We start from the raw sequence: 23274 nt of genomic DNA, 5'->3' as shown, positions 1-23274 counted from the left end.
AATACCTTGCTAATCAAAGAAACATGCAATTACTCCTCCTCTGCGCTTTCTACCCTTCAACCATCTCTCTATCTATGCCACCCCTTTATCTTTAATAACACGGATCTTAACCTTGAAAAGTTCATTGTGTTACGAGACACTTTTTGAAAATCCAAATAAATCGCATACAACATTTTTTTTTCTCTGTAGGCTTAGTTCATTCCTCAATGAATTTGATTAAATTAGTCAAGTCCATATCTTTCTAAAAATTAATTAGCATTATTCCTTATTATGGTCTGCAGTAGTTTTCCTCCTTCTATTATAAAAGAAACTGGTCACTAGTTACCCAGCTTCTCCGATTCCCCTTTTTCCACAAGGTGTAATATTTACCCCCTCCGGTCCTTCCTGATTCCAAGGAACTTTGGTACAGTTAAAGAACTATGTGTTGAAGTAGTTCTGCAATCTAAATTGGGTGTGAGATTATACATCTTATTTGCATAGTACACCTGATAGAAACCAGATACTAAGAGGGCTTTTTTGGAGTGGAAAGAACTTTGGCAAGATCATGTAAATATTTGAGGACTGAAAGTTATTTTAAAGTTCTGTTTAAAATTTTAAAGCTGGAAAGCTTCTACTCAATGAAACTTCCATAAAACACAAGCATCTTATTGAACTGGTCAGGAGATTAGTTAGGTGATAGAAGACAGAGAGTAGGGATAATGGGTATGTATTCAAATTGGAAAGAAGTGGCTAGTGGTGTCCCACAAGGATCTGTGCTGGGGCCTCAACTATTCACTGTATTTATTAATGATTTATATAACATAATAGAGCGTCATATATCCAAGTTTCCCAATGACAGCATAGTAAGTAATGTAGACAGGAGCATAAAATTGAAAAGAGACATTGACATATTAAATAAGTGGGCAAAAATATGCAAGATGGATTTTTTTTCATTCATTCATGGGATGTAGGCGTCACTGGCAAGGCCAGCATTTATTGCCCATCCCTAATTGCCCTTGAGAAGGTGGTGGTGAGCCGCCTTCTTGATCCGCTGCAGTCCGTGTGGTGAAGGTTCTCCCACAGTGCTGTTAGGGCGTTCCAGGATTTTGACCCAGTGACGATGAAGGAACGACGATATATTTTCAAGTCAGGATGGTGTGTGACTTGGAGGAGAACGTGCAGGTGGTGGTGTGCCCATGTGCCTGCTGCCCTTGTCCTTCTAGGTGGTAGAGGTCGCGAGTTTGGGAGGTGCTGGAAGAAGCCTTGGCGAGTTGCTGCAGTGCATCATGTAGATGGTACACACTGCAGCCACAGTGCGCCGGTGGTGAAAGGAGTAAATGTTTAGGGTGGTGGATGGATGCCAATCAAGCGGGCTGCTTTTTCCTGGATGGTGTCGAGCTTCTTGAGTGTTGTTGAAGCTGCACTCATTCAGGCAAGTGGAGAGTATTCCATCACACTCCTCACTTGTGCCTTGTAGATGGTGGAAAGGTTTTGGGGAGTCAGGAGGTGAGTCACTTGTCGCAGAATACCCAGCCTCTGACCTGCTCTTGGAGCCACGATATTTATGTGGTTGGTCCAATTAAGTTTCTGGTCAATGGTGACCCCCAGGACGATGATGGTGGGTGATTCGGCGATGGTAATGCCATTGAATGTCAAGGGGAGGTGGTTAGACTCTCTCTTGTTGGAGATGGTCATTGCCTGGCACATATCTTGCGCGAATGTTACTTGCCACTTATCAGCCCAAGCCTGGATGTTGTTCAGGTCTTGCTGCATGCGGGCATGGACTGCTTCATTATTTGAGGGGTTGTGAATGGAACTGTACACTGTGCAATCATCTGTAAACATCCCCACTTCTGACCTAATGATGAAGGGAAGGTCATTGATGAAGCAGCTGAAGATAGTTGGGCCGAGGACACTGCCCTCAGGAACTCCTGCAGCAATGTCCTGGGGCTGAGATGATTGGCGTCCAACAACCACTACCATCTTTCTTTGTGCTAGGTATGACTCCAGCCATTGGAGAGATTTCCCCCAATTCCCATTGACTTCAATTTTACTAGGGCTCCTTGATGCCACACTCGTTCAAATGCTGCCTTGATGTCAAGGGCAGTCACTCTCACCTCACCTCTGGAATTCAGCTCTTTTGTCCATGTTTGGACCAAGGCTGTAATGAGGTCTGGAGCTGAATGGTCCTGGCGGAACCCAAACTGAGCATCGGTGAGTAAGTGCCGCTTGATAGCACTTTCGACGACACCTTCCATCACTTTGCTGATGATTGAGAGTAGACTGATGGGGCGGTAATTGGCCGGATTGGATTTGTCATGCTTTTTGTGGACAGGACATACCTGGGCAATTTTCCACATTGTCGGGTAGGTACCAGTATTGTAGCTGTGCTGGAACAGTTTGGCCAGAGGCGCGGCTAGTTCTGGAGCACAATTCTTAAGCACTACAGCCGCGATATTGTCGGGGCCATAGGGCCCATAGGGCTCTGCCATCATTGAGGATGGGGATGTTCACGGAGCCTCCTCCTCCCATTAGTTGTTTAATTGTCATTCACGACTGGATGTGGCAGGACTGCAGAGTTTTGATCTGATCTGTTGGTTGTGGAATCACTTAGCTCTGTCTATAGCATGCTGCTTCCGCTGTTTAGCATGCATGTAGTCCAGTGTTGTAGCTTCACCAGGTTGGCACCTCATTTTTAGGTATGCCTGGTGCTGCTCCTGGCATGCTGTTCTACACTCCTCATTGAACCAGGGTTGATCGCCTGGCTTGTTGGTAATGGTAGAGTGAGGAATATGCCGGGTCATGAGGTTACAGATTGTGCTGGAATACAATTCTGCTGCTGCTGATGGCCCACAGTGCCACATGGATGCCCAGTTTTGAGCTGCTAGATCTGTTCTCAATCCATCCCATTTAGCACGGTGGTAGTGCCACACAACACGATGGACGGTGTCCTTGGTGTGAAGACGGGACTTTGTTTCCACGAGGACTGTATGGTGGTCGTTCCTACGAGTATTGTCACGGACAGATGCATTTGCGACAGGTAAATTGGTGAGGACAAGGTCAAGTACGTTTTTCCCTCGTGTTGGTCCGCTCACCACCTGCCGTAGGCCCAGTCTGGCAGCTATGTCCTTCAGGACTCGGCCAACTCGGTCAGTAGTGGTGCTACCGAGCCACTCTTGGTGATGGATATTGAAATCCCCCACCCAGAGTACATTCTGTGCCCTTGCTACCCTCAGTGCTTCCTCTAAGTGGTGCTCAACATGGAGGAGGACTGATTCATCAGCTGAGGGAGGGCGGTAGGTGGGAATCAGCAGGAGGTATCCTTGCCCATGTTTGACCTGATGCCATGAGATTTCATGTGGTCCAGAGTTAATGTTGAGGACTCCCACAGCCACTCCCTCCTGACTGTATACCACTGTGCCGCCACCTAACCCTAACCCTAACCCTAATGACAGGACATACCCAGAGATGGTGATGGAAGAGTCTGGGACGTTGGCTGAAAGGTATGATTCTGTGAGTATGGCTGTTGCTCGACTATTCTGTGGGACAGCACTCCCAATTTTGGCACAAGTCCCCAGATGTTAGTGAGGAAGACTTTGCAGGGTCGACTAGGCTTAGTTAGCCTTTGCCTTTGTCGTGTCCGGTGCCTAGTGGTCCGATGCTGGGTGGTCCGTCCGGTTTTATTCTTATTATGACTTTTATAGCGGGATTGTACAACTGAGTGGCTTGCTAGACCATTTCAGAGGGCAGTTAAGAATCAACCACATTGCTGTGGGTCTGGAATCACATATAGGCCAGGCCGCGTAAGGACGGCAGGTTTCCTTCCCTAAAAGACATTAGTGAACCAGATGGGTTTTTACAACAATTTCAACACAAGTATGAGGTCATCCATTTTGGACCAAAAAAGGATCGATCCAAGTATTTTTTAAATGGTGAAAAGCTAAGAACAATGGAGGTCCAAAGAAATTTAGGGGTCCATATACACAGATCACTAAAATGTAGTGGTCAAAAAATAATCCAAAAGGCTAATGGAATGCTAGCTATGCAAAGCCCTGGTTGGACCACATCCGGAGTATTGTGTACAGTTCTGGGCACAGCACCTTTGAAAGGATATATTGGCCTTGGAAGGAGTGCAGTGCAGATTCACCAGAATGTTACCAGGGCTCCATGGGTTAAATTATGAGGAGAGATTGTATTGCCCGGAATATAGAAGGTTACGGGGTGATTTGATTGAGGTTTTTAAGATTTTGAAAGGGATTGATAGGGTAGATAGAGAGAAGCTTTTTCCACTGGTGGGAGAGTCTAGGACAAGAGGACATAACCTTAAAATCAGCGTCACGCCATACAGGAGGGAAATTGGGAAACATTTCTTCATGCAAAGGGTGGTAGAAGTGTGGAACTCTCTCCCACAAGAAGCAGTAGATACTGGCTCAATTAATAATTTCAAATCTGAGATCAATAGATTTTTGCTAGCCAAGGGTATTAAGGGAGCCAAAGCGGGTAAATGGAGTTAGGATACAGATTAGCCATGATCTCAGTGAATGGCAGAACAGAATGGCCTACTCCTGCTCCTATGTTTTCGTTTTTTGTCTTAGAAATATGTGTTAAACTATATTTTAGAAAAGTACATGTGGGAGAAAGGAATAGAAGGATATGGTGAAAGGGTTAAAGTAGGGTGGGAGGAGGCTCATGTGGAACATAAATACCGGCATAGAACTGTTGGGCTGAATGGCCTGTTTCTGTGCTGTAAATTCTATTTAATTCTATAGCACCCTCAAATAATCATCACCTGGTTTACTGAAGTAATCAGCAGTGAAGTATGACTTATCACTTCTGTCATTGGATAAATTACTTCCGAGGGATCAAAGGCAGGTAGGTGGAGATGTTCCAACGGTGTCAGTTCTGAGGAGCACCCCCTACTGCATTAGTGCGACCTATCCATTTCTCAAATCAGCCATCCCCGTGGCTTTGCAACGATTCATCAGTCATAGTCTGTGCTTAATTGTGGGCAGTTTTGTACCATTGTCCCACATCAATAAGGAAATCATTTGATTTAGTGCCCTTTTCGTTTAAAATGTTCTGCCTTGAATCATAAGCATCTAACAGTGGGAGAAAGTAGCTTCAAATTGACTGATTCTGACAGCCCTGACAGTCTTGCCTGCCAACCAATCTGATTGGCTTTATTAGCTTCTAGTGCCAACCTCTACCTGACAAGCTCCAATCAGCCAAAAACATTATTGACTTTTCTTGTGGAACACCAACAAGCTAACAAGTTGAAGCACTGAGTGTCAGCTTAAGACGCTGATGGTTGGCACATATGTGTTTGATCACTTCATGTTAGCCCTTTATATTGATATCAGTGGGGTATTTGCAGTGTAGCAACTCCAGTGTAAGCCTGTTGGATTTGTTACGGCAAGGGTAAGAAATCACAGGCAAAAATGAAGTGAAAGGAAAGTCAATATGGAAGCACAAAACAGGAGTAAATTTTCAACTTTTCAGCCAGGCATAAATCTGGTATTGCGGATCAATGGAAATAAAAATCGTGAGATTTCTATAAAGGGGCAGCTGATCAGCAACGCCAATTTTATGCCTGGGCGACAAGTTGAAAATCTACTCCAGGATCTGCAGGTAAGTGAAAGAGCTCCCCAGCACCGGACCTCCTGTTTGATGGTTGCTGAAGTGCACATGGTGCTGTATTAGGTGAGCGCTGTGGCCTTGTTTGCGATTACTGGGCACCATCCTTATTGCATTTTGCCTGGAAGGATGCAGAGGCAAGTTTGAGGCCACAGTTGACCATTATCGACATCAGCTGCAGATGTCCTTGCAGTACATCGGCACAGCTCTAAATCTGGCCCTCTGTCAACCCATAGCCTTTTAATAAAGTTCCCCAATGGTCGTTGCTAAGTAGGTGTGTCAGTGTCTGCAGATAGACTATAGAATCAAACAGCACAGCAGGAGGCCATTCAGCCCATTGAGTCTGTGCTGGCTCTTTGAAAGAGCTGTCTAATTAGTCCCACTCCCCCATCCTTTCCCCATAGCCCTGCAATTTTTTTCTTTTCAAGTATATATCCAATTCTCTTTTGAAAGTTATTATTGAATCTGCTTCCACCACTCTAACAGGCAGTGCATTCCAGATCATTACAACTCGCTGCGTAAAAAAAATTCTCCTCATCTCCCCTATGGTTCTTTTGGCAATTATCTTAAACCTGTGTCCTGTGGTTACTGACCCTCCTGCCAGTGAAAACAGGTTCTCCTTATTTGCTCTATCAAAACCCTTCATAGTTTTGAACACTTCTATTAAATCTCCCCTTAACCTTCTCGGCTCTAAGGAGAACAACCCCAGCTTCTCTAGTCACTCCACATAACTGAAGTCCTTCATCCCTGATATCATTCTGGTAAATCTCCTCTACACCCTCTTCAAGGCTTTGACATCCTTCCTAAAGTGTGGTGCCCAGAATTGGACACAATACTCCAGCTGGGGCCTAACCAGTGATTTCTAAAGGTTTAGCATAACTTCCTTGCTTTTGTACTCTATGTCTATTTATAAAGTCCAGCATGCTTTTCTATCAACTTCCAGTGCCAAATACCCTATTTATCAGCTCTCCTTTAAGTAAATACTCCAAGCAATGTTCCGGCTATGGTTTTATCCTTACATACTCATGCAAAATTGCTGCCATCTATTTTTTTTTAACTATCATAGCTGCAAAATTACTATTGTCAAATTTAGTGGCACTGATTATTATTTTTAATGGGTTAACACTTCCGCAAAACAGCAGACAGGGGAATGACATACAGCGCATTAAGCATTTGTCCACTATTATCTGTAACAGTCATTCCAACGCACATATTTTAAGTGATTTTTTTTAAATGATCATGTAGTGACTGCCACTGACAGAGCTGCCATTCTTATGGTGTTTCTGAGCCTTGACAGTGAGATGTGATGTTTTTTCTCTTCTCCCAGTAACCACGAACACCCCAAAGAAGTTGTGGGCAGTGGACAGGAAGGCGTGACAGGAAACATGTGATGTTTCAATCTTTTTATACCATTGCAGCTACAATGTGGTGAATAGTAAGGAAAATAAATCACTGAGAAATAATTACTTGATTAAAGAAATTAGACATAGGAAATTGTTTTTCCCAAGAGCTTTTTTCGCACTTCCACCATGTAGAAAATGCTTTTGACCTTTGGAATTTTATACATACATACATACAAGTAATTATTTACTGCATTAATCTGTAGCTGTGCTTCTGATCTACTATTCTTTTTTCCTTTTAAAATGTTTCTATTCTCCAATCAACAGACGCTGACCTCTGATGTACATTGCTAGCACTGGGATGCTTGATCTGTAACGGCAAATTGTAACCAAAGCTTAGAAGAAGAAATAAGAAACAAACAGCAGCATTAGTTTCTGCAGTAGTTACATGTCCTGATACTCAATTTTTATTCCTTGCATTTAAGTGGTCTGAGTGATACAGGGATTTGTTGGGAGTCTGAGGAGATAATAGAGCAACTCAAATGCACACTAACCTCTTACATGGGACTTTATCAAAGGCCTTCTGAAAATCCAAATAAACCACATCCACTGGTTCTCCCTTATCTATTTTACCAGTTACATCCTCAAAAAACTCCAGTAGGTTTGTCAAACATGATTTCCCTTTCATAAATCCATGTTGACTTTGTCTAATCCCGTTGATATTTTCTAAATGTCCTGTTATCACATCCTTTATAATAGACTCTAGCATTTTCCCTACTACTGATGTTAGGCTAGTCTGTAGTTCCCTGTTTTCTCTCTCCCTCCTTTTTATAAATAGTGGGGTTACATTTTCCACCCTCCAATCTGCAGGAACTGTTCAATAATCTATAGAATTTTCGAAGATGACAACTAATGCATCCACAATTTCCATGGCTGCCTCTTTTAGTACTCTGGGATGCAGATTATCAGGCTCTGGGGATTTATTGGCTTTCAGTCCCATTAATTTCTCCAGCACTATTGTTTTACTAATACTAATTTCCTTTAATTCCTCCTTTTCACCAGTCCCTTGGTTCCCTAGCATTTCTGGGAAGTTATTTGTGACTTCTTCCGTGAAGACAGAACCAAAGTATTTGATTAATTGCTCTGCCACTTCCCTGTAACCCATTATAAATTCTCCCGTTTCTGACTGTAAGGGAGCTACATTTGTCTTCACTAATCTTTTTCTTTTTACATACTTGTAGAAGCTTTTACAGTCCACTTTTATGTTCCTTGCAAGTTTACTCTCATACTCTATTTTTCCCATCTTAATCAATCTCTTGGTCCTTTTTTGCTGAATTCTAAACTGCTCCCAATCCTCAGGTTTGCTACTTTTTCTGGCAACTTTATATGACTCTTCTTTGGATCTAATACTATCCTTAATTTCTTTTGTTAGCCATGGTTGGGTCGCTTTTCCTTTTGTGTTTTTGCGCCAGAAAGGAATGTATAATTGTTGCAATTCATGCATTCGTTCCTTAAATGTTAGCCATTGCCTATCCACCATCATGCCTTTTAATGAAGCTTCCCAATCTATCATAGCCAACTCACTCCTCGTACCATCGTAGTTTCCTTTGTTTAGATTTAGGACCCTAGTTTCGGATTGGACTACTTCACTTTCCATCTTAATGAAGAATTCTATCATGTTATGGTCACTCTTCCCTAAAGGGCCCCGCACAACAAGATTATTAATTAACCCCTTCTCATTGCACAATACCCAATCTAGGATGGCCTGTTCCCTGGTTGGCTCCTCAACATACTGATCTAAAAAACAATCTCGTACACACTCCAGGAATTCATCCTCCACAGTATTATTGCTAATTTGGTTTGGCCAGTCTGTATGCAGATTAAAGTCACCCATGATTACTGTAGTACTCTTGTTACATGTATCTCTAATTTCCTGTTTGCTCCTATCCCCTACATTACCACTACTGTTTGGAGGCCTATAGACAAATCCCACCAGTGTTTTCTGCCCCTTGGTGCTTCTTAACTCCACCCACACTGATTCTACATCTTGATTTTCTGAGCCAATATCCTTTCTCACTATTGCTCTGATTTCATCCTTTACTAGCAACGCCACCCCACCTCCTTTTCCTTTTTGCCTGTCCTTCCTAAACATCGAATACCCTTGGATATTCAGCTCCCAGCCTTGGTCACCCTGCAGCCATGTCTCTGTAATTGCTATTATTATCATATCCATTTACATCTACTTGCGCTGTTAATTCGTCTACCTTACTACGAATGCTTCGTGCATTCAAATACATACAGTACCTTTAGATTTGTCTTTTTAACATTTCTTGACATCTTAACATTTTTTTGTACTATGGCCCTATTTGTCTTATTACTATTTTTTTCTTACCCAGACCCTGTTTGTTGTCTTTTGTTTGTACACTCTGTCCCTTCCTGACACAATCTGGTTATCCCTACCCCAATCATTTTCCTGCACTGCTTCCTTGTCTTTTCTCTTTAGCATTCTAGATTTCTCTCCACCGCGGCCCTGTCCCCCCACTTATTTAATTTAAAGCCCTATCTACCTCCCTAGCTATTCGATTCGCTGGAACTCTAGTCCCAGCATGGTTCAGGTGGAGTCTGTCCCAATGGAACAGCTCTCTCTCTTTCCCCAGTACTGGTGCCAGTGCCCCACGAATCGAAACCCACTTCTTCCACACCAATCTTTGAGCCACGCATTCATCTCCCTGATCCTATTGACCCTATGCCAATTTGCTCGTGGCTCAGGTAATAATCCAGAGATTATTACCTTTGTGGTTCTGCTTTTTAATTTAGTTTCTAGTTGCTCAAACTCTTTCAGCAGAACCTCTTTCTTAGTCCTAACTATGTCGTTGGTACCTACATGGATCACGACAAATGGATCCTCCCCCTCCCACTCCAAGTTCTTCTCCAGCCAGAATCATGTAAAGTAGGGAGAAAATGGCTTCAATCAGTGTGCAACGCTGATTTAAAGTGATAGACACCATTTTGGGACTTAACGCTCAACTCAACACACAGTCTTAACCCCGACCTCTGAACGTGTCTTGGAGTACCTGGAGGAGCCCTCACCGGCGCTATTTAAAGGGACCATGCAGGATTTACAGGTTGGTGGCTGGATTATTGCCTCTCGCTGCCGAGAAATTTGTAACTGTTCTTGGAGGTCTCCTAGACTTCAATACTAGGATGCGGGGACATAGCCTAACATTTAGAGCCAGGATGTGCAGGAGTGAAGTTTGGAAATGTTTCTGCACGCAAATGGTGGGAGACGTTTAGGACGCTCTTCTACAGACGGCAGTTGATGCTAGCTCACTTGTGAATGTTACATCTGAGATTGATATATTTCTGTGAACCAAGGGTATTAAGGCATATGGGGCTAAGACGGGTATATGGAGTTAGGTCACAGGTCCACCATGATCTCACTGAATGGTGGAACAGGCTCGAGGGGCTAAATGCCACTGCCACTTGCTGCCACTTGATATGTGCCACCTTCTCCTGCAAGAAAGTGAGGCGTGTACCTGGGTGATGTGCCTGAGATGGTTGAATAGCTGCCAGTGTATGTGGCCTGTGAGTTGTGGGTGGGCGGCTTGAAACGGTGGTAATGTGTAAGGGCGGGAGGAAGCATCTGATGGGAAGAGTTGCGTACTGATGGAAAGAGTTTATTGGTATGTGGGGGATGGGGGTGTAGTGCGTGGTGCAGTTGGTAGAAGACACCACTTGACAGTTGACCTCACTCACCTTGACCACTCATGTCAAAGCATTGAACTTCCTCCTGCACTGCATCCATGTTGATGATGCTGTGTGCCTGACATTGACTTTGTCCCCCGCTGCCTCCCACTGTCTTTTGGGTATATGTCTGGAGGGCCTCTTGCACACCCCCCCCCCCCCGCCCCCCCCCAACTGCGGATATAGGATGTCCCTCCTTCTGTCCACCTCTTGCACCCAAGGTCTCTAGTGCATCAGCAGAGAACCTTGGTGCGTGCACTCTCGCAGGCCTGGTACCAACTCAGATCGGCAGATTGGTGAGGTCTGGTGTGCAGATTGGAGGATGTGGGATTTAGTAATGCGCAACTTTTATTCATTGTTTTAACATAACTCATCAGTGTGTAAACATAGGGATGGGATCTGCATCTATGTTTTATGTGTGCAACGTCTGATCTCTGTTCAGACTCCATGCAGACAGTAGACTGTTATTTCCAGCAAATAACATGTACAAGCTACCTTTAAGAGATTTCTAAGAAACATCTTCCCTTTAAGAGAGATGGAGCTCCCTCTGGTGGTGGAAAGTGCAAATTGCATTCATTCCATGTGCAAAGCCTGGAAAGGAATGCCGATTACAGGTGAGTGCTCCCTTGGGACCAAACTTGCGTCTTGCCTGCCCAGGGTCCATCGGGCGTTGGGTGTTAGCGCATCATGCTAACATCACCCAGAACGGACCCTTAACCAATTTTTCCCCCTATATCTTTAGTCATCCAGAGAGCTCTAGCTTTGGATGGGAATATGTCTACTCTGTACCCGAACCATCTCCTCCTTGAAGACCTCCCATTGTTCAATTACTGTTTTGTCTACCAATTTTTGATTCCAATCCACCTGGGCAAGATCCCTTTTTAACTCACTGAAATTAGCCCTCCTCCAGTTAAATATTTTTACACTTGATTGTTCCTTGTCCTATACCATAACTATTCTAAACCTAAAGATATTATGATCACTGCTCCCCAAATGCTCCTCGACTGAAACATGCTCCATTTGCCCCACTTCATTCCCCAGAACTATATTCACCACTGCTTCCTTCCTCATTGGGCTGGAAATAAACTGACCAAGAAAGTTCTCTCGTATACATTTCAGGAATTCCTTCCCCTCTTTGCCCTTTACACTGTTACTATCCCAGTCTATATTGGGATAATTGAAGTCCCCAATTATCACTAATTTATAATTCTTGCATCTTTCTGTAATTTGCCTGCAAATTTGCGCCTCTATCTCCTTCCCACTATTTGGTGACCTATATTGGTAGAGTAATAGCTCCTCTATTGTTCCTTAATTCTAACCAAATAGATTGTGTCTTTGTCCACTCAACTGCATCATCCCTTTCCAGTGCTATAATAGTTTCTTTGCTCAGTATAGCCACCGCCCCCACACCACCCCCCCCCCTACCTCCACCCCTCCTTTTTTTCCTTCCCTATCTTTCCTGAATACCTTTTAACCAGGAATATTAAGTACCTACTCCTCCCCTACTTTGAGCCAGGTCTCTGTTATTGCCACATCATAGTCCCATGTAGCGACTTGTGCCTGCAGCTCACCAATCTTATTTGCCACACTATGTGCATTTACGCACATGCACTCCAAACTCATCTAAGACTTCTTCACATTTGTCCCCTGTTTGATCCCTCCTATTTCTGAACTATTCTTTACTCTAGTGTTATCTGTCTCTCCCAATCCTCTGTGCACCTTGTTTCTCCTCTCTAATGTTTCCTCCTGGTGCCCATCCCCCTGCTAAATTTGTTTAAACCCTCCCCCACAGCACTAGTGAACCTCCCCTCGAGGACATTGGTACCAGCTCTGTTGAGGTGCAACCCATCCGGCCTGTACAGGTCCTTCCTGTCCCAGAACTGGTCCCAATGCCCCAGGAATCAGAAGCCCTTCCTCCTGCACAATTTCTTCGGCCATACATTAACCTGTTTTATCCTACTATTCCTCTATTCATTAGAGCATTGCACTGGGAGTAATCCAGAGATTACTACCTTCGAGGTCCTGCTTTTTAACTTCCTCGCTAGCTACTGAAACTCTGACTGCAGGACCTCATCCCTTTTCCTTCCCATGTCATTGGTTCCCGATGGATCACGATGTCCGGCTGTTCCACTCCCCCCTCAAAATGTTCTGCACGCTGTCTGTGATATCCTTTACCCTGGCACAGGGAGGCAACACATCATGCGGGACTCACGTCTGGATTATTGACCAGTATCATAACCATTGGGCTACAGTACCTGCTGTGCAGTCTGAAATGTGGACCCTTTGAGGCACTTGGGTGCAGCACAGAGGGGAAAATCGAGAGGGGAGGACGGCAAGCCCATAATGGAGCCCGCCCCTCCATCCATTAACTTAAATGGAAGGAAAAGTAGGCAGGCTCCGTTGAGGGAAAGTGATCCTGATGCCCCCCACCATCCACCACCCCCCCCCCGAATTTCCTCTCCACACTCCGTCCAGGTAAAGCCTTATGCCCAGGCACTAAAAACAAGAATCTACTCTTATACACTGGTATCACACTACAAGTTGGAAGGACATATCGAAAATTCGGGGGCCCGCAGCACATGATTTTCCAGCTATTTTTAAATTAATGGTTGGAAAATCATGTGCAGCAAGTCGGAATTTCTTACATTTGCTCCTGGTGGGTGAGGCTCCTCAGTGGTCATGTGAAGCCAGAAAGTGATCTCTTATAAATACTAATACTGCAACGTAAACATAGATATCGAAAACAGCAGTGATGACCTCAATGGCTGAGACTCATGGGATAAAATTCATGCTCCAGTTACACATGGAGTATCTGCTGTTTCTACTATCTGATGAATATTCACAAAATAAGCTAAGGCATCCTTTCCCCTTTCAATCGGTAAGAGAAATTTGTCATCTTCTCAAAGTGTCATATTTAATTTGAAAACTTGAAGCATATCACTCATTCTAATTGCAAAAGCACTAAAGCTATTATCAGTGTTCTACAAGAAAAGACAATGGAATACAGACGGTGAATAGAATAAAAGGCAACAAATATTAAAGCCAAAAAGAAAGAATTAGATCTTCCAGATTCAGAATGAAAACCTACACCCAGCTGTTCTTGCATTAACATTTTTTAATTAGTTACTTGCACTCTGAGCTTAACTTGGAATGAGACAATTAAATATTGAAAACTTCAGTCTTAACCCTGAGCTCAAATTTTCGGGTCCTTGAATGGCAGGGTATTATATATTTCATTTCAGAGAAGAAATGTTATACTATGTAAAGATTGGCTTGGTTTGCCGTTTTAATTAATTTCTTTCCAAATGATGGTGTCGGAACGGTCTGAGGTTTCCTACATTTTGGGAGCGTTTCTCAACTTGTGAGCCATTTTCCCATTGTGATACTTTAACAAAATTATAAATTATATAGCCTTTGTGTTTAAAACGTCTACGAGCTGTGGTACATAAACCAGCACTGTTATTCCAATCAATTTTGTGCCTTAGGAGGTACTCAAAAGGTGTAGTATTTTGCATTATGAACTGCTGAGCTCTGCGGGGTCACTGAATATAGAAAACAGTCAACAGATGACTTGACTGCTGAACTCCTGATCGACAAATTTTCCAATGGATTATGGCAGTCTGTCATGTGTGTTGAATATTTGTTCTGTTCAACTGCCATCCACTGCGTATTTCATTTATAACATATTCAAGAAAGTCAAAGACCTGGTAACAATGTGCAAAACCCTGCTCTTTGAGATCCTCTGTCATAAAACTAATATTATATGTAGTCCTACACCATACAATGCTACTTTTCATTAAAGAGAATTGAAAACTGAGACATCAAATAATATTATGAGCCCTAAATAAAAACAGTATTCTGGCTACCACAACTGTATTTAACAGAAAAAAATTCACTGAAAAGTACATAAATAAATAATAACAAATACCTCTCAGTAAAGTACAGGACAGTAATCTAATATTGATACACTAGATAAAATACACTACTCAAGCTTTGCTGCTGTGATGTATAATGTGATCACAATCCTTCATTTGGATGACTGGTTGTAATTCACTGAGAAATACCCACAATCCTCTACTGATTCTAATCTGCTAAATTAATATTGGCCTGTGTCAGTTTTTTAAAAATACTTTTGTATTGGTCCTCACTCCCACAATGGTTGAGCAGTACTAACCAATGGTGGATGAAATGTTCAAGCCCAAACAGCTATGGAATGTTGTCAGTCTGTGGGTAGGGTTGAATCAAGTTATACTCAGTGAGTGTCAGTAAATACGAATGTAGTTACGTCCCAGGGGACAATTCTTTCTTAGCTTATGAACAAAATATCAAATTGTGTAATACTCTTACCTTGTTCATTAAACAAATATTCTGAATGTACAATTTCAAATGGATAGCTGCCATCCTGTTTGTCTATAGGCATGATTTGAAAACTTTCAACAAATAAACCATCTTATTGATTCATCCCTACCCAAAGCCTGACAACATTCATTGTGGGAGTGATGCATTTTGGAAGGAAAAATTAGGAGAGGCTATATAAATTAAATGGTACAATTATAAAGGAGGTACAGGAACAGAGAGATCTGAGGTTCACATACACAAATCTTTGAAGGTGACAGGACACGTTCATAAGGCTGTTAAAAAAGTATATGGGATCTTTGGCCATATAAATAGAGGCATAGAGTATAAAAGCAAGGAAGTTATGGTAATCCTTTATAAAAGGTTAGGCCTCAGCTGGAGTATTGTTTCCAATTCTGAGCACCACACTTTAGGAAGGATGTCAAGGCCTTGGACCGGGTGCAGAGGAGATTAACCAGAATGGTGGATGAAGCTATCAAAACAGCTTCCAGGATAGCAGGCATTAATGTGCTGGATAAGGTGAGTGGCATTGCACACTAGTTGCACATTAATTGAATGAAATCTTTTTCTCTTCACGAAATGAAGGGGGTTGTCATATGGGGCTTTCAGTGCCACATGAGTTCCATCAATTGCTCCTTGCACCTTTGGGAACTCTGCCAGTCTGTAGAATTGAACTGTTCGTTCTCTTTGTTTTGCAGGTTCCATGGAGAAGGCAATAAATTGCAAGGTCCACGTGAATAGAGCATCAATGACCTTCTTCATACAATGGGTAGTTGTTGCCTAACTAAAGAGACAAAGGTAGCCCGAGGCTGTCTAGAAAAATAAAAGTGGCAAAAAAAAATTCAAGGGATACTATTGTACTGCTTATACCACCACCTATATAGTGGTGTTGTTCTCAGGTTGGGCTTGGGGCAGGGATGGTGAAATAGTGCGGAGACGTTGGTCACACTCACCCCCTTGTGGCAGGGTGGGCTCTGCATGGGTGATACTGCAGACTGGCAGGTTTTACCAAGGATAATTTGGGTGCAACTCTTTTCATGGAGGTTTTGCAGTGGTCCATTTTATTCATTTTAGTGCCACAAAACTTCATGAAAATGGGCAATAATAAGAAGGAAAATCCAGTCCAAAGAGTCCTACACAACTTTAATTACTGAACATGTCATAGCACCATTCTAATCTCTTCCTTGAGGCACTTGATCTTATTTTAGGTTTATTGTACTCGCCAAGGTGAAAGTTATTAGTGTTAGGGAATCGAACACTTCCCATTTCTGGCATAAAGTATCAAAATCAAGCACATCCAGGTGTCAGCTATAGCAGTGAATGCAAGCATAGCAACAGACAACTGACATGATGAATGCAGTCTCTGCTACCCAACTCGCTTGGCAGGAAGTACAAAAGATCCCTGACCTGAAACACGTGGCGGTAAGTGGCCTTAGTAGGAGTCTGCATTGCACTTACCATGGGCATAATGAGTAATTGGAAGAGGCATGAAGGTTAGCATAATAATTAGTAAAAAGAACTCTATTGGGGAGGTTATACCTCTAATTCCTCAAGGTTAGGAGCCACAGCTCATTCAAATATTACAGCAACAGCAGATGGTACTAACCATACATGTTGGTATACTGAACAGACATCTCACGCAAACGTAGCACCTTCTGCTTCCTTTAGGTGTTTATATAGAAATAAAGCTTGAGACAGAGAATATTACACAATCATTTTTTCTTTGTTCTTGGGATGTGGGTGATGTTGGGAAGACTGCATTCATTGATGCACAAGAGGACAGAACTGTAACACATCACTGCACATTGTGACAGAAATATAAATATTTGACTGCAGTAATTTTTGCTAACCAGTCATTTTTATTATTGATAAGGGTATATGTGGGAATGACATGCAACAAGAAAAGCAATGGGAGAACTGGGGGATGATTATAAAATATATGTGCAAAGAGTTAGTGTAGGTGTTGAGAATTTTTTTTTCAGAGCATCATCGCCCTCTGCAACGGATTACCGAAGCATGTGGAGAGTATGGATTCCCTACGGACCTTCATAAGGGAGATGGAGATGTTCCTAAATGAGGAGGACATTTCCACTTACAGAGAGTAAGTTGTGGGGTAGCTAGGAATAGTGTGATTCATGAGTTACCATGGTCTTCTGGAGCTTGCTTGACTACATTTAGGGGTCAGAAAGGAATTTCTCAGAGGTTTTCTCCTAAATTGGAGGCGGTTTTTTTTCTATGTTTTGTTTTGCCTCTCCCAATGACGGGGGAGGTGCATTGATGGTGTGCATGGCTGCATTATGTCTGGATAAGGCAGGCTTGATGGGCCAGCTAATTTTTTCCTATCCTTCTCATGAGTTCGTATGTATGGCTGCTGGAGGTGGCTGCCCCCCTGCTGATTTTGAATTTTCTGCACCATTGCTCCTTGAAGAGGCAAGTAGCTCTGGTTCATTCAATGGACAGGTGAAAGGGGTATGGATTGGTTCTGTGCAACTTCATTTTCACTCTTAGTCTGCCCTCTGCTGCTGTTCCACATCTAGGAACAACGCCAAATTGATCGTTCCTTAGACCTCCATACTGTAGCATGTGCAGAAATGGGTCTCCCGTTGCAGCTGTTTTGCCAGCCTGATTGTGCTGGGAGGGTTACAACTGCTCCTCTCATGCTACCTTTTATTTGGTGCAAAACATGAAAAAAGGAGAGAAATCAAAAGGGCCACAAAATAGGGAGGGGGAGCCCTGATGGACTTTTCACACCCACTTAGTACAAAAGATTTGTTCATTCGCACATATCCTCACAAAGGCCAAAGCAAAATTTCTGGAGCAGCAAAAGCAATGTCAGAAAAAAACTTTACAGCGAATCCCCCCAATAGTGCAGCGATATTACTAGATATAATCTGTCTGTGCCACTGCCGCCTTGAATAAGTTGGAGCCTTTAGTTTTAAAAACCGTAACAGGTACTGGACTGGCAGGGAGCATCCTTTAGTAGTCCTTCTGCTTAAATCTGTTACTTACACTACCTGCGAGATGTGATTTCTGTACCTTACCATCCTTGGTGTCCTTCTACCCACCCCTCCCATGAAAATGAACACAACAGTATTGATCTTAATGATGAAATGCTTCTGCCTGGTGGCAATTCCACCATTAGGTTTTCCTTTACACTGTAAATCGTTGATGTGCTCCGACTTTCACATCTCCCCTATAACGTATAGGTGATCCTTATGTAGCACCGTCAAATGTGAACCTTACACCAGGAGGGAAAACAACTAAAAAGCACTTGTGCTGGTATATCAGTTGCAGCCCTAGGGGTCATTTTGACTTTGTGTGATAGTGTAAAATGAGGGTATGTGAGAATGAACAAATCTTTTGTACTAAGTGGGTGTGAAAAGTCCATCAGGGATCCCCCTCCCTATTTCGTGACCCTTTTGATTTCTCTCCTTTTTTCATGTTTTGCACCAAATGAAAGGTAACATTAGAGGAGCAGTTGTAACCTTCCCAGCACAATCAGTGGCCTGTTTTACATCTCTCCCGATTTTAATTTCCATTGAAGTCAAACGGGCTGCCGATTCGCTATCACCCGTTTGACACAATCACACAAGGTCAAGATCTACCCCCTAGTGCGCAGCTGTAAAAATACTTACACAGAGCTGTGACTGATGAACTAAATTGTAATGGATGCCATGAGGGGGCTGCAAATATCACGCTCGTGATTTCTTAAGTCATTTTACACAAGCCGGTCAATCTTGGGATTGTAATATTTTGGGGCACTTTATGGAAATCAGGGTCAGAGCAATTAACATTTTAAAGCTTCACAAATTGGGATTATTTTTGTTTTCAATAACCTCCCGTTTGCTCTCATTCTCTCTTGAATGCGCTGACTCTTTGCTGGACAGGGTTCTGATGCCTTCAACCAACAGAGCTTAGACAGTGAGTGCTGATAGTCCTATTGACTGTGGGCAGCAACACAGCTGCACCTGATCCCGTCCTCACCCATTGTCCCATCACCCCTGTGCTCGCTGACCCAAATTGGCTCCCGGTCCGGCAACGCCTCGATTTTAAAATTCTCATCCTTGTTTTCAAATCTCTCCATGGCCTCACCCCTCCCTATCTCTGTAACCTCCTCCAGCCCGACAGCTCTCTGAGATTTCTGCGTTCCTCCAATTCCTGCCTCTTGCACAGCCCCAATTTTCATCGCTCCAACATTAGCAGCCATGCCTTCAGCTGCCTAGGCCCTAAGCTCTGGTATTCCCTCCCTCTCTACCTCTCTCTCCTTTAAGACGCTACTTAAAACCTACCTCTTTGACCAAGCTTTTGGTTACCTGTCCTAAAATCGCCTTACGTGGCTTGGTGTCAAATTTGGTTTGATAACGGTCCTGTGAAGCACATTGGGATGTTTTACTATGTTAAAGGCCCAATATAAATGCAACTTGTTGTTGTTGTTGATATCTGAAAACACACACTTTCCAGCAGGGATCACTGGATAACAATGACCTAACTCAGCAAAGGCCAAGGATCAAATCCAACAAATCAAGATTAGTTTTAAAGAGGGGCGGCTGTTAAGCAACCTTTCCAAAAAGACTTTTTGAAAACAAACCTGCATTTAAACATCAAATCTGCAACACATCTCCTCCTCCCTGCCTTCCCCATTCCCCTCCCCAGTAGAATTGAAACTCCTTACTTTTCATTGCAACTTTCTACTGAATCGGTATCTGTAAGCCACTCCTCACCGATGTCGGGCAAAGTGAATGGATGTTGCTTGTTAGGCAGGTTCCATGTAACGCTATCTGCAACATATACTGAGGACCTTCCCAAACTGGACATGACACTGTTGTTTGATCCACTGTGAGCTTGCATAGTTTTCACTGCATTTAAACTAACCAGACTGGAGCTTGGAGCTGGTCGGACTAATATTTGATTTGTAGCACCAATGCTTAGCCCAGCTGATTTAGTCACACTGGCCGAGGCTAGAGGAGAGGCACTACTGTTTTTGACGGTGGCAGGGCTGCCTGGAGCAGAGGCAGTTCCAGACAGTACAGAAGCTTTTCCTGAAACATTGGACAAGGAAGACGTGAGTGCCGTTGTTTTGGATGAAGGTATTGAGATCAGTGATGGTCCATAAGGAGAGGCTGATGATCCACTGTTCGAGGAATTAGCTGGAGGGACTACAGGAGAAGCGGAAGTCTTGAAAATCTTTGCAAATATGGTTCCCAAGTCCAGCACTGCGAGCTTCATTTTTTTAAAAAGAAAATTAAAACAAGTCAGCTTCGACTGCAAGGTTCCAAGCAACAGGAATAGCAGTTTCTAAATTAGAAAATTTCATGTGATCTGCCTTCCCCATTAGTTGCAAAATAAAAAAAACAGAAGAACAGCTTCTTTAGAAATCAGTCTTGCAGATTTTACTGAGGCTCCAAGAGACCATGAAGAGTAGTTTTCCTTTTCTCGGACAGAAACTGCAGTCCTTGCCAATAGGCCGCACTGTGCCCAAGGTATGATTTAAGAAAACAAACCAGTCTTGCTGGTTGATCTGCTGTTACAGATATATCACAGATGAGGAAATAAGTGCAGTCTTCCTGCTTTCTTGGCTGGTTGTAAAGTAATAACTCTCTTCAGTGGACAAGAACAAAAGATTGCTATCATAAACAGAGTTGGCTGGCTAACATGCCTGTCAGGTGACAACAGCAGCACCGGTTGCTATGCAAAACAAAACCCTTAGTCCTGGTTGGTCAATTACCAACGACTGATGGGCGGTTCTTATTCACCATGTAGGAAACAGATTTCTTGATTCTGAAGCTGGAAAGGATTGATATAGCACTTATATAACACATAGAAGGCACTGTATACATGTGCCCATGTTATTAAGCTCTGGCTGCTGCTGACTCTCCTTCTAATGAATTTGCACTCACTGTTTAGCTCCTGTGTCAGATTTGCACTCACGAAGTTGATTTTGACTTTTAGGCAACTGGCCGATCCCGCCCTTGCCCGTGGTGAAGACGTGGCAACAACGTTGAGGCACCGGCCACATTAACATTGCGCTGGTGAGCTATGGGACACCAAGCAGGCATCCCGATACAGCTCACCGAATTGAGGCCTCCCAATATCAGGTCGCCCCGGCCACAAGGACGGTAAGTGCAGGGGTGTGGGGTCGCGATTGCGGAGGGTGGGGATCTCGGGGTGGCAATGGCCCACATTATTTTTGTGGGGCCTGGAGGAGCACTTGAAAAAGATCTGTGAAGCAGAAATCAGCAAGCAAAGTTCAAAGCTCTCAGACTTCTCACTTCCACCTGATTCAGGTGACCGTGAGAGCAGCTCCACCTGTTTTATATCGATCTAACTTTCCCAGAGTGCAGTAGTGGGGTGAAGGCAGGAAATTCCTGGGCACAGCGCCACCAGGTGAGTGACCCTCCGATGCAAATGAGCGGACGGATCGTCAAAGCTGCCAAAAAAATCAAGGAAACCTGCGTCTAATGGCATATAAGCAGCATAATGCATTAAATGCAAGTACCCTCGATCTTTTTAGTGCAATAATGATGTAATAACGGTGTAATTACTGAAGATAGTGAGGAAATTCAGGGCCAGTTATTTGTTTGTGTGTTTGCTATCCTCCTCCTCCCCAAATGGGCCTCCAATACTCAAACAATCTTCCTTTAGCAGGAGGACATGATGATCTGAGATGTCATGCTGGCTTTGGCCATTGGGAGGTGCAAATAGTAAAACAGGTAGATTCTCTCTCCGCCACTTTTAAAGTGATCAACTATAACAGCAACTAGCTAATTTTAGGAAATAAATTCACAGTGTCGTAATTAACAATTTTATACTTCCCCCAACAATTTAATGCTGGTTGCCAGCTTCACGGAAATAACTGACCTTTAAGTAAAACACAATGGGCGTTTACTGTGTGACCTTTAGCTGAGGTGGCTGCTCTGAAGAACTGCTCATCTTTCAGAGTATTTCATTTCAGACAGGAATACTATCACCTGCAAAGAAAAGGCACAATGAAAGATGAGATGGATGAATAGCAGTTGGAATAATTTGCTTCCTTTAATTATGGAGTCTTCATTTAGCAGCTTGATTGTGAATGTATCAAGCTACTTTTAGCTCCACACTCTGGAGTCAAGCTGTACCGTAAAATAGTATGTAAAAATGTTTAACCCCTTTTAACGAAAAGCTGAATTACTTGCGTTCTCTTTCTGCCTAGAGCCTAGAAATTGGATTGATGAAATTGCAATATACTTTTCAGAATCAGTGGAATAAGAGGCGCTGGCAGAGTTAAAACGAAGGTGACTGCAAGACGGTCAGGACTGTAAACTGAATATACCAGGTTATAAGGTCTACAAGAAGGATAGGGAAACTGGTAGAGGGGGAGGAGTAGCCTTAGTGATTAAGGATGAAATTACTTCAATGATAAGAGAGGATATAATGAGAGTTTAGCAGGCAGTGAAGACTTTATGCATAGAATTAAGAAACAGAGAAAGATTTAAGACTGTTGCGTATAGACCACCTGGTCGCAGCCATGAAGTGGCAGAATTTATAAATGCAGAGATTAGACAAACATGTAGCAAAGGCAGGGTGGCTTTAATGGGGGGGTTTTAACTTTCATATTGATTGGGATAAGCAGACGAACTCATGTCAGAAAGGTAGCAAATTTCTTGAGTGTGTTCAGGACTGCTTTCTGCAACAAAATGTCCGAAAACCAATAAGGGGCAGGCCACATTAGATTTAATAATGAGTAATGAGCCAGATTTAGTTAACAGCCTAACGGTGCATGAACATTTATCTAATAGCGATCATAATATGATTGTGTTCAATGTTGTGTTTGAAAGGGAGAAACCCATGTCTGCTACTGAGATTCTAAGTTTGTTGATTGCAAATCTGTTAATAGGTAAAATGACGGAAGATCAGTGGGAGGTGTTTAAAAAAGAATTTAAGGTGATACAGAATCAGTTTATACCCCTTAGGGACAAGAGCTCTACTTGCCAAGGAAAACATCTATGGATGACAAAATAGGTAAGGGTCAACATAAAAGTAAAAGAAAAAGCATACAAAAATGCAAAAAAATAGCACAGATCCTGGCAACTGGGAGAGATACAAAGAACAGCAAAGGGTGACAAAACAGATAGTAAGAGCTACAAAAAGGGAGTATGAAAAGAAACTTGCAAGGGATATCAAAATCAACACAAAAACATTTTACAATTATATGAGGAGGAAGAGGGTGGTCAAGAGCAATGTG

At 43.0% G+C, this 23274-nt stretch overlaps 1 protein-coding gene across 1 annotated transcript in view; it reads right to left on the bottom strand.

The window, feature by feature from the left end:
* Nucleotides 1-20279, bottom strand: part of LOC137323270 (protein FAM149A-like) — a 145243-nt gene extending 124964 nt beyond the window's left edge. Inside the window, exon 1 of the mRNA XM_067986764.1 lies at nt 19726-20279. Within this exon, the coding sequence (XP_067842865.1) occupies nt 19726-20279 (554 nt within the window). The remainder of the gene's footprint in view (nt 1-19725) is intronic.
* Between the last annotated feature and the right edge of the window lie 2995 nt (nt 20280-23274).

The sequence above is a fragment of the Heptranchias perlo genome, chromosome 1 (genome assembly GCF_035084215.1).
Source record: "Heptranchias perlo isolate sHepPer1 chromosome 1, sHepPer1.hap1, whole genome shotgun sequence".
Taxonomy (NCBI): Eukaryota; Metazoa; Chordata; class Chondrichthyes; order Hexanchiformes; family Hexanchidae; genus Heptranchias; species Heptranchias perlo.
Note: the sequence above shows the minus strand (reverse complement) of the source record. Positions and strands in the feature narration are given on the sequence as shown.